This window comes from Corticium candelabrum, chromosome 10, assembly GCF_963422355.1.
Source record: "Corticium candelabrum chromosome 10, ooCorCand1.1, whole genome shotgun sequence".
Taxonomy (NCBI): Eukaryota; Metazoa; Porifera; class Homoscleromorpha; order Homosclerophorida; family Plakinidae; genus Corticium; species Corticium candelabrum.
In genome coordinates, this window is record NC_085094.1 from 3,406,891 (window position 1) to 3,421,890 (window position 15,000).

Sequence of the window (15,000 nt, forward strand, 5' to 3'; positions counted from 1 at the left end):
CTGTTCGGCGTGCAGAATTTGAAGCCACTGCAGATGCTATCTCTTCGCCTCTTTGTCCGTAGACGGGACTAGTCTCGCGTAGCCAGACCCCTTTCCGCCGCGGCCTCCCCGGCGAAATGGGGTCTGGTGTACGGCCTTTGATGTCGCTGTGTGCCGCGTAGCCAGAAATCGGCTATCTAAAGACCAGATTTAGTTTCTTAAACACTTCACTAAAGACGAGACTGGTATGCAAGCACTGCAATCCTATCTCAATAGCTTCTCTTGTTTGTAGAGAACAACTCGAAGACTAGAGCTAGAGTCGTTGCTGTTTGTGAAATCTGCATGTCTACAGCAGCGATTAAACGCGGCCGCGGGGACGTTGACGTCGACAGGCTTCGATTTCATGCAGCCATGATCGACGTCGTACGATCTAGCGTTGTGCGCTCGTGTCACAACGGAGACTGAATGCGAACGTACTGGATGGATGCGAACGTACTCGGTGCTGTTTGCTGTTTTTTGACGTCTAAAGCGACCGCATACAGTCCGGAGTGAGCGATATCAGTAGCGGATCCAGATGGGGGGTTGCTGGGGTTGCAACCCCCCCTTTTCTGGCGCTGTTGTAGGAAGACAAAGTGTGGTAATAATTACACCAGTGAAGTCACTTGCTTCTCAGTCTGTCAGAAAGTATACATAAACTAAGTGTACTTAGCACTAGCTAGTGACAGAAATAAAATAAAAATTGGGCAAACGCAGTACGTCTACTAGTAGTCAGAGTATCCTTCACTAAACAGACGTCCGGAGATCGAGGCTGCGTAACTCGCGTTACCTGTTTGGCGGTGTTCGTGTTTCTTCCGTGCGTTTTACTGAAAGACGTAAACATGTCCTCTGCTTTGAAAAGGTAGGCATGAATAGAAAATTAGGTTTCGTGTTGTAAGCATTCTGAACAGATTCTCCACTGCGTAACAGATTCGCATCAGATAAAGCAGCAGCCGCTAGACAACCTCCAGCAAAAAAGCAACGTCTGATTACCGCTTGTCTTGGACAACCGTCACAGTCAGCAACAGCGGCTTGCGAAGAAAGCAGTTCTGTTTTACCTGTGCCTCTAGACTGTCTGAGTCTCCCGGATTCAGGTCCTCGGAGTCGCGATTTCGGGTCAGTGAGTACTAGCTCCAAGGCTGTCGACAGGCCAGTTCATTTGTCAGGGGTGGAAGAAATAATAGATCTGGGCAACCTCGTACTAGCTGCAAATAGATCTTTTGATTGCCTTAGACAATTAATTCATGAAATGTCAGATGCCGAAAAAATGCAGCACCTTACATTTCACGTCAAACCTGCTCCATCAGATGTCCTCCACTTTCATGAGGTGACGAAGAGTGGCAAACGCTGGAAGGTGTCTTTTCAGAGAAAATGGATGGAAGACTACGAGTGGCTTTCGTACAGCAATGTTCTGCAAGGTGGCATTTGTCGGTATTGCATCCTATTTCCCGAACACCCGCAGAGGGGAGGTTCAAAGGGAGGGAATCCAGGCATACTCGTGACGGTGCCGTACCAGAAACCATTCACAAAGGCTCTTGGCAAAGATGGCGTACTGGTCATTCATGAAGGGACGGTCGTGCATCGACACGCAATGGTTCAAGCCGACTTGTTCAAACTTAGCTTTGAGAAGGCAGATTCAAGAGTAGACACGATGCTACTGAAACACAAAGATCAGCAATCCTTGGAGAACAAAGAAATACTTCGTCAAATTATACTAGCTGTAGAATTTCTGGCAAAACAAGGCTTGCCTCTTCGTGGTCATAGAGATGACAAGGTTGATTTTGCAACTGAAGGATCTAACAGGGGCAACTTCATTGCTGCACTACAGCTCTTGGCCAAAGGAAACAGCACTCTTCAAAAGCACCTTCTCTTTGCAAAACGAAATCAGAAGTACACAAGTAAAACCATACAAAATGAAATTGTTCACGTTTATGCCAATAAGACCAGAGAGCGACTAACTGCACATCTGAGAGAAGAGCAGTTACCATTTGCAATCATTGCTGACGAAGCTACAGACCCTCATGCAAACCAAGAGGTCCTTTCACTGTGTTTGAGGTTTGTTGATTTACACTCAGCTTGTAGTCCAGTCATCAAGGAGTGCCTGATTGATTTCATCTATCTGGAAAGAGCAAATGCCTTGACAATATCCGAGGAAATATTGAAGTCTCTGTCCAAACCACCAGTCTCTTTAGATCCCAACAATATCAGGGGGCAGGCATATGACGGCGCTGCGGTTATGTCGTCTAACATAGCCGGGGTTCAAGCCAGAATCAAGGAAACGGCGCCATTGGCCATTTTCACCCACTGCTATTCTCATTGCCTCAATCTTTCTGTTGCGGCAACAAGCAAAGTCCAAGAAGTTAGAAATCTCATTGGTACAATCAATGAAGCGTACTTGTTTTTGTCTAACAGCCCAAAGAGACAGCAAATGTTCCAGCTAACGTTAGAGACGTATCTGCCTCAGTCTTCTCGCACTAAGCTTCCAGGGCTCTGCAAGACACGCTGGGTAGAACGCCATACATGCTTTGAAGTTTTTCTTGAACTGTACGAAGCCCTAGTGACCTTCCTTGACGCTATTGTGTCTCCACACGAGTACCCTGATCTCATGTCGGCTGACAAGGAATGGAAATGGGACAGAGAGACAGTGTCGAAAGCTCAGGGGCTAAAAGCAGCCCTCTCGTCATTTCAGACAATATCTGTTTTCATAACGACTAAAAACGTCCTTGATTCAGTTAAGGAACTGGCAGGAAAATTGCAAGAGCGGAACCAGGATATACTTGACGCCTACGCAATGGTTGATGAATCGATTGAAGAGATCAAAAGTGTGAGAAAAGATATCGATGCAACATTTGTTTCCTGGTATAGAGATATAACTGAGCTTGCAGCGAACATCGGCGTAGCGGAATCAATTCCTAGGAAAACCAGCCTGCAGAGGAACAGAAGTAACACACCTAGTCAAAGTCCGATGGAGTTTTATAAGCGGTCACTTGCAATTCCACTACTGGATTCTCTGACAGCGCAAATGGAAGACCGTTTCCTACGTGATGGAAGGCATGTTGGTGCGTTGCTGAATCTTGTACCATCAATATTTCTAACTTCGAGAGTAGAGTTGGGCACACTCAGAGAAGGCGTTATGTTTTGGGAAAAAGACCTACCTTTCCCTAAGTCTCTAGAGAATGAACTCAGGAGATGGGAAACCCTGTGGAAGAGAAGAAAAGACCGAGAATCCGTGCAAGAAGAAATGGTCAGGCAACGTGAGGCAAGAATTCCTGACAATCTGCTGCTGTCACTTGGAAATTGCGATGTACATTCGTTTCCGAACATTCACCGCCTACTTCTGATTGCCTGCACTCTCCCAATAACGAGTGCAGAAGCGGAGCGATCCTTTTCCCTCATGAGGCGGATCAAGACTTATGCAAGATCGGCGATGTGCGAAGAGCGTTTCACAGACCTTGGAGTTCTTGCCATGCATTACAGTGACCGTATCTGGAAGGGCTTGGAGTTGCATGACGTCATCGAAACAAGATGAGTCGTCTTTCTGTGTTTGGGTAATCATTTCATGTGTTTTGTGCATTGTTTTGGTGAACACATACAGTAGCAACCAGGAAGAGACCAAATCGTTTAATCGCTGCTGTAGACATGCAGATTTCACAAACAGCAACGACTCTAGCTGTAGTCTTCGAGTTGTTCTCTACGAAACAAGAGAAGCTATTGAGATAGGATTGCATTGCGTGCATACCAGTCTCGTCTTTAGTGAAGTGTTTAAGAAACTAAATCCGGTCTTTAGATAGCCGATTTCTGGCTACGCGGCACACAGCGACATCAAAGGCCGTGCACCAGACCCCATTTCGCCGGGGAGGCCGCGGCGGAAAGGGGTCTGGCTACGCGAGACTAAGACGGGACGTGTTCGCGTGCTTTCCTACGGGCTTTGGAAAGTCGCTAATTTTTCATCTTCTCCCGCACGTTTGTGCCCGACTAGCATTGCAGCCAATGGCTTCCGGCAATATCCCGCGGATCCTGTGGTGCTAGTGGTGACTCCATTGCAGTCGCAGATGAGAGATCAGGTCGCTATTATAAGCGCAAAGGATTTACAGCTGCCTTTGCTGGTGAGTCGGATTCGTCAGACACTTCTCTGAAGGTAGGGAAATACCCCTATGTCTATGGGAGCCCCAAAGTGCTTGTCGGCCGCGGCTCACGCGAGTGGCGATGCGCCTTACAAGCAAATGAGTTGAGAGAGCGGCTCGTGGCCGTGGTAGTGGATGAGGCTCACACAGTAGTTCAGTTGTAAGGCAAAATCCTGTCTTTTCTTTGCGTTTTGTAGTCGTCTAGTTGCAATTGGTGATGTGGAATTCCTGCTTGGTCCCAAACAAGCTGTGTTTTTCGTGCCCTGACGTAAACTTACCGCCGCAAATTCTGCAATTGTGAAGATACAGACTTCCTACGTGTAAGCAGACTGCTTGCTGTAGATGACATGATGAATCGCGTTTGTAAACAACAACTGGTTCTCAAATCGCTGTAAGTAGATTGTTAGTAGCTAATAACTGTGAGGCTTGACGAGATAAGTCGTTACGCCTACTTCCGAACTCACTTACAACAGCGAGTCCCCAGACCGCTTTTTCTTCCCGCCCTCTCACTCGCCATTCCCGCCCCTCACGTGCAAAAGCGGTCTGGCTCCGAGGCTAGTGACTCAGCGTTTGGCTAATCGTTGATATCAGTGCGTAATGCGATAGCATGTCACGTGATATCGTCTTGAGCTTACGAGTCGCATGATCGCTAAACATGGCGTTGCCACATGTTGAGGCGCGACAGTTGGAAATGTTTTTACCGAAAGTTAACGAGCACAACAGGTTGGAATTGGATCTTCTAGATGCACACTTGTTTGCATTTCCTGAAGAAATATGTGAGACGAGCGGACTGGAGGTATTGAAACTTTGTACAGACCACATACACTCTATACCCGAAGGCATTGCCAAACTGAGGAAACTAGAAGAAATTCATTTGCATACAAGTGATTACCACAATCCCAGAACTTCCTACTTCTCACGGCGGCTTCCAGCCATTGGTGTCCAGGAGGTCCCAACTGTTGTTTCTCTTCTTCCATGTCTCAAGGTTTTGTCTGTGTGTGGTAACCGTGGCAATCCATTGCTGTTTGATGAGCTAATGTCATGTCAACTGCCCAGTACTCTTGTGGAAGTGGAAATGGTGGCATGTGGTTTGACACAAGCAACTTTGTCTATGATCTGCAACAATGTGAAACTGTGCAAAGTGAATTTAGCACACAACTATCTGCAGTCTTTCAAATATTGCAACACAGAGATGATAAGAGAGGCAACAGTCTTGAATGATCTAGAAGAGCTGAATTTGTCATGGAACAGAAATCTTGAGACATTCTCATGTACAGGTCTTACCAAGTTGAAAAAGTTAAATTTGAGTGAGTGTAACATACAGCAGCTGCCAGCTGAATGGAATGATCTTCATGATCTAGAAGAGCTGGATTTGTCATTGAACAGAAATCTTCAGACATTCTCATGTACAGGTCTTACCAAGTTGAAAAAGTTAAATTTGTGGGGGTGTAACATACAACAGCTGCCAGCTGAATTGAATGATCTTCATGATCTAGAAGAGCTGGATTTGTTTGGGAACAAAAATCGTCAGACATTCTCATGTACAGGTCTTACCAAGTTGAAAAAGTTAAATTTGTGGGGGTGTAACATACAACAGCTGCCAGCTGAATTGAATGATCTTCATGATCTAGAAGAGCTGGATTTGTCACGGAACGAAAATCTTCAGCCATTCTCATGTACAGGTCTTACCAAGTTGAAAAAGTTAAATTTGAGTGGGTGTAACATACAACAGCTGCCAGCTGAATTGAATGATCTTCATGATCTAGGAGAGCTGGATTTGTCAGAAAACGAAAATCTTCAGCCATTCTCATGTACAGGTCTTACCAAGTTGAAAAAGTTAAATTTGAGTGAGTGTAACATACAGCAGCTGCCAGCTGAATTGAATGATCTTCATGATCTAGGAGAGCTGGATTTGTCAGAGAACGAAAATCTTCAGACATTCTCATGTACAGGTCTTACCAAGTTGAAAAAGTTAAATTTGAGTGAGTGTAACATACAGCAGCTGCCAGCTGAATGGAATGATCTTCATGATCTAGAAGAGCTGTATTTGTCATGGAACAGAAATCTTCAGACATTCTCATGTACAGGTCTTACCAAGTTGAAAAAGTTATATTTGAGTGGGTGTAACATACAACAGCTGCCAGCTGAATGGAATGATCTTCATGATCTAGAAGAGCTGTATTTGTTAGGGAACAAAAATCTTCAGCCATTCTCATGTACAGGTCTTACCAAGTTGAAAGAGTTAAATTTGAGTGAGTGTAACATACAGCAGCTGCCAGCTGAATGGAATGATCTTCATGATCTAGAAGAGCTGGATTTGTCATTGAACAGAAATCTTCAGACATTCTCATGTACAGGTCTTACCAAGTTGAAAGAGTTAAATTTGAGTGAGTGTAACATACAGCAGCTGCCAGCTGAATTGAATGATCTTCATGATCTAGAAGAGCTGGATTTGTCAGGGAACGAAAATCTTCAGACATTCTCATGTACAGGTCTTACCAAGTTGAAAAAGTTAAATTTGAGTGGGTGTAACATACAGCAGCTGCCAGCTGAATTGAATGATCTTCATGATCTAGAAGAGCTGGATTTGTCAGGGAACGAAAATCTTCAGCCATTCTCATGTACAGGTCTTACCAAGTTGAAAAAGTTAAATTTGAGTGGGTGTAACATACAGCAGCTGCCAGCTGAATTGAATGATCTTCATGATCTAGAAGAGCTGGATTTGTCATGGAACGAAAATCTTCAGACATTCTCATGTACAGGTCTTACCAAGTTGAAAAAGTTAAATTTGAGTGAGTGTAACATACAACAGCTGCCAGCTGAATTGAATGATCTTCATGATCTAGAAGAGCTGGATTTGTTTGGGAACGAAAATCTTCAGACATTCTCATGTACAGGTCTTACCAAGTTGAAAAAGTTAAATTTGAGTGAGTGTAACATACAGCAGCTGCCAGCTGAATGGAATGATCTTCATGATCTAGAAGAGCTGAATTTGTCATGGAACGAAAATCTTCAGACATTCTCATGTACAGGTCTTACCAAGTTGAAAAAGTTAAATTTGAGTTGGTGTAACATACAACAGCTGCCAGCTGAATTGAATGATCTTCATGATCTAGAAGAGCTGGATTTGTTTGGGAACGAAAATCTTCAGACATTCTCATGTACAGGTCTTACCAAGTTGAAAAAGTTAAATTTGAGTGAGTGTAACATACAGCAGCTGCCAGCTGAATGGAATGATCTTCATGATCTAGAAGAGCTGAATTTGTCATGGAACGAAAATCTTCAGACATTCTCATGTACAGGTCTTACCAAGTTGAAAAAGTTAAATTTGAGTTGGTGTAACATACAACAGCTGCCAGCTGAATTGAATGATCTTCATGATCTAGAAGAGCTGGATTTGTCAGAAATCAAACTAGAAGTATTTCCAACAGTTTCATGTTTGCAGTGGAAACATTTACGAACATTGAATTTATCTGGTAACAAGAGATTGTTGTGTCTTCCCAACAATATATGGAATGGACTGAACTTGTGGAGATTGGATCTAAGCAATTGTGGTATAGAAAGTGTACCAAATACAGGTAAATAGTAATATGACTTGTGACTGTTATAACTAGAGAAAGATACCACTAATTTAGTCATGTACAATACTTTCTTGAGTGACATTCATTATATTATGCATTGTTACTCTGAAGCAAGTTTGCTTGTTTCTAATAATAAGAAAAATTTGTTCAATTTGTTTGTTGTGATAGTAGTAATTTACTCCTAAATGTCTGAATAAGTGGCTGTCTGTAAAGCCAGCTAGCCAGTGTGGTATATCAAAGACAATACAACTTAAGTGTTGTTAACAAACATTATTAGAGAGTTAAGTGTCTTTGCCCAAATTATTGTCCTTTCTTGTTTTTGCACTGTTACTTTACCTAATTTGGCAAGGCTATATTTGTATATATATAAGGCTATAAAGATGTGAGAGAAGTTTTGTACAGGTGTGATCTGATAAGTACATGTATCATTCAATGGTTGATAGTTTGGGAGCTGGGATGGTTGGTTGTGGAATTAAGTACTGTCAACTTCATAACTAAAAATGTCTTGTTGAAGGCTCGCAAGCGCCTCTGTTTGACTAGGCGCTTGGGCTCTTAATCAAGCACAAAGGCTATAGATTTGTTTGATATACATTAATAAGCATCTGTGGCATTTACCATTTACGGTACTTATATTTTATGGTCTTGAAAGTTTGTCTGTGTGTTTGCCTTTCTTGTTCTTGTTGTCTTTAGCTAATGTTGAACAGTTGTAGTGTTCAATCATTTTTGATGTTACATTGTCATTTGTCCGGCATGTGTGTTCAAAGTGTCGTTTATGAAAGTGATAATTATTTGTTTAATCAAGTATAGTATTTATAACATATGTTATCTTAAACTTTTTAAGGTCACATTCTTATCAGCCAATCAGCTTAATTAACAGGCATAAATAGGCTAGTTAACTTTGACTTGTTTGACTGTAATTGTTGGAGAATTGTTGGAGTGTGAGTTATGTCAGTAAGAGTGAGAGGTGACGGGTAGTTGCAATTGTGTATAAAATGTGATGAAGTATGGTGTTGTATAGGCAAAGCAAAGGCTAATTTTGGAGGGAAGCGTGAGTAGTCGAGGGGAGTATTGTGGTATTGTCGATCCTGCCATGTTGTAAGTGTTTTGTTGCATGTCGCCTCTCTCTTGCCACATTCTATATATTAACAAACATTTGAGCCATTACAATACAGAGGTTTTTACGTGTATTCACGTGTAAATACACTGTTACTATGTGTATTAACCTGTTGCTATGCGTATTGACCCGTTGCTATGTGTAATGCCTCGATGCTCTAAAATAATCCTAGCAACAGTATGAATACACTTGACAACATGCAACGAAATAGGTTTATAGATGATATGTCATTGTTTGCTAATCAATAAGTAACTTACTAATAAATTAGTTGCATTTCACATTGTCGATTGCACTTGTACAATAAAATGCGTAACCATTTTAGTTAGTCATCAACTTATTTACGTTTGTAAGGTTAAACTAGAGTGTTGGATGATTTTGTCTTAATTATGGATGGTAAGTGTGGCATGCACATAGTTGGCAAGTTTGCTGCTTTCTGATGTGAATATGATAAATGTTGTGTTTAGTAGACTAACAGATAAGAGTGTATAGCATAATAGATAATGGAGTAAAAGAAGAGGTGAAGTGTGTTATCGAGATGATAAGACAGGATGTCTAATGAATGAAGTGATTGAAACTTACTTGTATTTGTTTCTTTGTAAAATGATTATTGGGTTTCAGTCTACACCATATGTACTTGTTTACTCAATGTTTTGTTTTGCTTAACAATTGTTGTCATATGTACTTGTAGAAGTCAAAATTGAGGAAGTCGACATATCAGGAACTTCAGTCACTCATCTTCCTAAGGAATTTGTCTTTAGCTCCAAACTTAAGAAATTGAGCGTTGATGGATGCCCATTAGTGTTTCCACCCATTGAAGTGTGCAACCAAGGCATTTGTGTTATAAGAGAATATTTCCGTGAGCTGGATAAGGTGGGTGGAGTTCGACGTGGCAGAATAAAGATTCTAGTGATGGGAACTACAATGGCAGGAAAAACAAGCTTCGTTAAAGCACTGGAGAGTGGTAAACCATTTCTGGCAGAAGCCGATAAGAGAACTATAGGGGTAGTAGAAAAAGTGATGAAGCTAGATGATAAAATAGAATGCAAACTCCTTGACAGTGGTGGCCATAGAGCGTACATGCTGACTAACCAGCTGTTCATCAGTGACAATTCATTGGTATTGATTGTTGTTGACAGCAATCAGTATAAGTTTACTCAACAATGTTTTCGACAAAACATTGCAGATTTCCTGCAAGTTGTGTATGACAGAAACAGCAGAGCTCACATTGCTATCGTTGTGAGTAAAGTTGATCTGATGGTCGACACGTCAAGAGAAGAAATGAGTAGAAAGTGGAGTGAACATCTGCACACTCGTCTACGTCAATTCTTGAAGATCAGACAAGCTGAGATTGATCGAATGAAACGAATCATTGCAACTGGTGATTCTCCAAAGAACAAATACGTATCAGAACGTCTTCACTTTTTCGACTTTCAGCGAATAACTGTTGAAGAAAATGTGCTATTGACGAGTGCAGCTACACACGAGGGTGTGGTCAGTGTGAAGGTTCATTTAAGAGAACTGTGTGGTAATGAAAGGCTGATGCCTTCACTGCACACAGAGCTGCCGTCATCATGGGTAACTGTAGAAGACAAGTTGATTACACCACAAGCTGACACGTCTGTCCCCATTCTAGATGTCTCTTATGCAATGCGACTGTGTGTAGAGCACGGACTGACAGAAGAAAGCTGTCGTGAGTTGCTAAACTACCTGAACCAGGTAGGAAGAATTCTGTATTACTCTCATCACCCGACTTTAGCAGAAGTTCTCTTTCCTGTACCACCATTTGTGGTCACTTTACTTAAGGCTGTTTTCAGACATGATCACGAATCTTTAGAATATGATTATCGGTTTATTGGGGTAGATATAGGTCCTCAGAAGTTTGAGGAGATGAAAAATGATCTTGTTTTTAATGGCATTGCTAGCATATCTATGCTGCTGGCACTGTGGAGTGAGTTCCATCTTACTGCAGATCGTCATGTTGACGTGTTTATTAAGCTTTTTCTTGCTCTCGACTTTGGTTATCTAACTGGCTCATCAGATGATGTAGTTCAGGAACTGGCACACGCTCTGGGAAGACGTCAGATCACTTTAGCTCGGCCAAGTAGCACCAACCCGACATCAGATTCATCTGGTCACACAATAGAACAAAATCGTCATCAAGAGCAAACAGACAGTTGCCAAGTGATTTCTAAGCTAAAACAACATAATGTTGGCTTGTTGTTGCCATGGTTACTCAATGATGAGAAACCAGAGGATGTTAGTGACCTTTGGCCTCTAGATATACCACATGGAGTCATACAAGTTGCAGTGGAATACTCATTTGCATATGAACGTCCATTGGGTTTGTTTGAACGACTGTCTGCTCGTTGCCATCATCACTCCAATTTTATTCGTCACTGGAGCAGTGGACTGCTGATGTGTTATGGTGCAGTGACTTTGCTTATCAATTGCAGCAAGAATACTTCACCTGGCTCTATATGTCTCAGTGGTAGAGTAGTCAAGTCACATCACAGTGTTGGCAGATTGTGGCATGTTCTTCTTCGTTGTGTGTCAGACATGGAGGATCTTCTCCAGTCTGTTCCTGGTGTTCTCCCTGATAGATTCATCTACAGTGGAAGTTCTTCTACAAGTACAAAGTCTCCCCTCAATCGATGTATCGATTTGATACCAGATGAAACATGGGGACCATTTGCAGTAGACACTGTAGCTGGAAGATGCAGTGCAGAGATGGTAAAACATGAGCAAGCAATAAAAGAAGGTAACAACATGTATAAATACTGTTGGTCGCGTAGAGTGTATATGTTTGTATTCATTTAGTGTGTCCAAGTGTAAAGAATGGCATTCCTCTTTCTCAAGTCTTGTCCTCTAAACATGCGACTCCAGTAAATCAAACGGATCTCCAACCGATAGCAGTAGATATTGGAGAGTTCTGGCCTAACCTACCAAGTATCATATTTGGTACTGACCAGTCTACGTTATCAAAGCTACAGCAAACCATTTCTGACTCCAGTTTTGTCCAGGCACCAGCATTCTGCATATTAAGTGAGTGGTTAGAGTCAAGAGACAACCAACTGATGGTATGTGAATTGTATGATGCTCTACTTGTTGCTCGCATTCCATCTGAACCTCAAAAGCATTTGAGTTACTTGATGTTGCCTGATGCAGCATCTGAAAAGACTCCACCTGGTGACTCTGACAGGGTCACTCCACTCATCAAAGAAATAGTAGCTGAAAACGTTGGACATTGTTGGCATCAACTAGGTATACACCTTGGTGTTTCAGAAGGAGTGCTAAGGGAATGTGACCAACCAATTTACACGTTGAAAGCGAAATCACGTAAAGTTTTGTCAGCCTGGACAGATCAAAACCAACATGCTACAGTTCAGCAGTTGTTGGTCGCTTGTGATAAAGCTGGAGTGGGAGGAATAGTCAGGAGAGAGATTGAATCTAAGCTTGGCACAAACTGATTGGAACACGAGTCATACAGAGTGATAATCCTATACATAACAATAATTGTTGTTTGCTCTGAAACAAAGAAGTAATTATCTATATGTGGACGGGAAAAGGAAATAAGAGAAACAAGACAACACACTGTGCTTGCTGCGAACCAACAGCCTTATCGTTGTGTGCAGCTACAATATATGTAGAAGACTATCATCCAGAAGAAAATATCATCAGAAAGTAAGAAAATTTTGATGACAGTGGATTGTTTGTGAACAAGATGGTTATTGATAGGATGACACGACTGATTGAAATTACACACAAAGCAATGATGTAACTGCCTTAGAACAAGGTAACATTATTAAGTTGGATGACATACTGTTGGTGAATCTGTCGAGTTCAAATGTGTATGCATGAGTGTGAGTGGAAAGAAAACAATTGTAGAGCAGCACAAATACAGACAGACACACAAGCAACAGACATACAAAAACAGAAACATACAACTGAACGCAAACAGTCACAAGATAGTTAGAACATAAATGGACCACTTAAGTGTCTCTTGACTCACATATTATTCAGTATATCAAATACACACCGATGAGACGTTGATTGTGTCTCTAGGTTCACTTCAACTTGATCATCTCTGATATTTCATCATTGACTGGATGTGGCAGGATGTCAAGCAGCCACCAATACGTTCATTTATGTCGACTTGTACAGTATGATATCACACCACGAGTGAAGGACAGACACACAAACCTCAGCCTCTTCTTACAAGATGAACACTCATTATAATGGAAGTTATTGTACAAATAGTGTATATAGAAGATACAGTAAAGACAAAAGTTTAGTTGTTTTGTATTGAACTGCTGATAGCTTTTTGAAATTGAATCTCAGTTTCACCAGATAACGCATCTTGATCTACAAGAAAACATCGTGTCACCGTCATGTGTCTATTGAAGTCAATATTTGCATTTAATGTTTCTAATTATTTATGTATTTAATTAATTAATTATTTATGTATTTAATTAATTAATTATTTATGTATTTAATTAATTAATTATTTATTTATTTATTTAAATAATTAATTATTAATTTTGCAATATTTTATCTCCAATATCAACAATCCTGTAAACATGGAAACATGTTAAATTGAGGACACACATCTTAGCTAACCATGACAGACACAAACAAACTCATGCCTCTTGTCCATATCAGACACAGTGTACGCATGTATATGTATACATCAGGATTCTAGTCGACCAACTCTCACTGACTTTAGTGACTACACATCAAATTCTTATGCTGATTATATTATTTTGTATTATATTAAAGATCAATATAATAATTAATTATATTATTATAGGTATTAGTTACTAATTAATCATTATTTGTTTTATTGATAGATGGAGTCATGTATTACATTCGTGCATTTTACCTGCTTCACATCATATATGACGTACTCTATGACCAAAATACAAATGTTAGTCTGTTGTCCATGGCTGATCACGAGAGGTGCGTAGGACGGTTGACTCACCGTTGCATTCGAGTGTGTAGCCGTGTGGGTTATGTACTTTGGTATCACAAGTTGGACCGAGAGGAACGACACAACCATCAGACCTGCACAAATATAAATTTGTATGTATGTGTGTTTGTCTGTCTGTAGGTCTGTCTATCTATCTGTCCATCTGTCTGTCTGTCTGTCCATCCATCTGTCTCAATCTGTTCAATCTGTCTCCTCACATTGTGTGTATATTCCCTGGATCGGGTGCAATCCTTCCTTTCCCCATAACACTCTGCTTTCCACGCAGCAGCTGATCTGCATCATAATCTGCAGCTAACAAATCATTCGTTGTCCCCAACGATACCTACACCACACAGCCATCAATCACACCAACAATCTACAAACAACGACGACGACGCTAAACGAACATCACAAAGTAGAAGAAGACCGACGTTTTTCGAGCGAGTAGCAAAACAATAGTTCGCACTCTTTGACCAGATATCAGCAAAATAGACACCTTTTCTAAACTGAAACAAAAACATACAAAAATCACACATTAAAATATCATAAACAGCCGATGTAATACAATGTAGCCTGTGACTGGTGCTTCTGGGGGTGCAATCTCGAGACCTTCACTCAGAATGCCAACCCAATCGGTCGGCCTAGAGCCATGCCATAAGAGCTGCCTGATATGATGGATGTTTGTGGAATGAGTGATAGAAGGATGTTGTGACTGTGTTGTGTGGTTACCTGTTGCAGATGTCGGTGAATGTCGACTTGTTGTCGATAAAGAAAACGCCGAGGACATCCAGAGTGTATTGATGGTGAGTCTTGGCGTGTGTTGTTTTAACGTAACGCTCAATAAGCTAAACACACAAACACATTTGTTTGCACTTTGTCTGTTGCTTGCCTGTTCGTCTGCCTGTCTATCTGTTTCTAAACTTGTACGTTCATGCAGCCACTTCTTTGTCTAGAGGAGTCACCTGACATTTAGTGAAGCATACTGTCTGTCCATTCAATCGTCATCTGCATCGCCATTTCACTCATCACACGCATGGCAGGTCTGAAAATAACAGCCGGACATCCGACATTTTCCAACCAACTCTAGCATTTGTCAGATCCGACAAGAATCTATGTTTGTGTATGTCACTTCTATATTGATCTTGATGTATCATTCCTAATGCTGGAAATTGATTTTGTCAACCGTCTAGAGTGCTTATG

At 41.3% G+C, this 15,000-nt stretch overlaps 3 protein-coding genes across 3 annotated transcripts in view; 2 read left to right on the plus strand and 1 right to left on the minus strand.

Annotated features, from left to right (window-relative positions):
- Positions 1–880: 880 nt before the first annotated feature.
- On the plus strand, positions 881–4,303 carry LOC134185229 (52 kDa repressor of the inhibitor of the protein kinase-like). The gene is made up of 2 exons (XM_062653009.1): positions 881–3,497; positions 4,062–4,303. Exons 1-2 carry the CDS (start codon positions 1,265–1,267, stop codon positions 4,301–4,303), a joined length of 2,475 nt encoding a protein of 824 aa, XP_062508993.1. The 5' UTR covers positions 881–1,264.
- Positions 4,304–9,755: 5,452 nt separating this feature from the next.
- On the plus strand, positions 9,756–11,250 carry LOC134185230 (malignant fibrous histiocytoma-amplified sequence 1 homolog). The gene is made up of 2 exons (XM_062653010.1): positions 9,756–11,199; positions 11,240–11,250. The coding sequence occupies exons 1-2, from the start codon at positions 9,756–9,758 to the stop codon at positions 11,248–11,250; spliced, it is 1,455 nt and encodes a 484-aa protein (XP_062508994.1).
- A 1,686-nt stretch (positions 11,251–12,936) lies between these two features.
- Positions 12,937–15,000, minus strand: part of LOC134185231 (poly [ADP-ribose] polymerase 2-like) — a 2,786-nt gene continuing 722 nt past the window's right edge. The window contains exons 3-9 of the mRNA XM_062653011.1: positions 14,530–14,645; positions 14,366–14,465; positions 14,208–14,306; positions 14,019–14,143; positions 13,813–13,895; positions 13,714–13,739; positions 12,937–13,196 (exon numbers count right to left, since the gene is read on the minus strand). Of these exons, the coding sequence (XP_062508995.1) occupies positions 13,077–13,196; positions 13,714–13,739; positions 13,813–13,895; positions 14,019–14,143; positions 14,208–14,306; positions 14,366–14,465; positions 14,530–14,645 (669 nt within the window). The 3' untranslated portion in view covers positions 12,937–13,076. The remainder of the gene's footprint in view (positions 13,197–13,713; positions 13,740–13,812; positions 13,896–14,018; positions 14,144–14,207; positions 14,307–14,365; positions 14,466–14,529; positions 14,646–15,000) is intronic.

Bases quoted from the DNA above. Each gene is read 5' to 3' on its own strand.
- LOC134185229 (XM_062653009.1), top strand. From the start codon at position 1,265: ATGTCAGATGCCGAAAAAATGCAGCACCTTACATTTCACGTCAAACCT. The intron at 3,498-4,061 runs GTATCTGGAAGG...ACTCCATTGCAG, and splicing joins TGCCATGCATTACAGTGACC to TCGCAGATGAGAGATCAGGT.
- LOC134185230 (XM_062653010.1), top strand. From the start codon at position 9,756: ATGGCAGGAAAAACAAGCTTCGTTAAAGCACTGGAGAGTGGTAAACCA.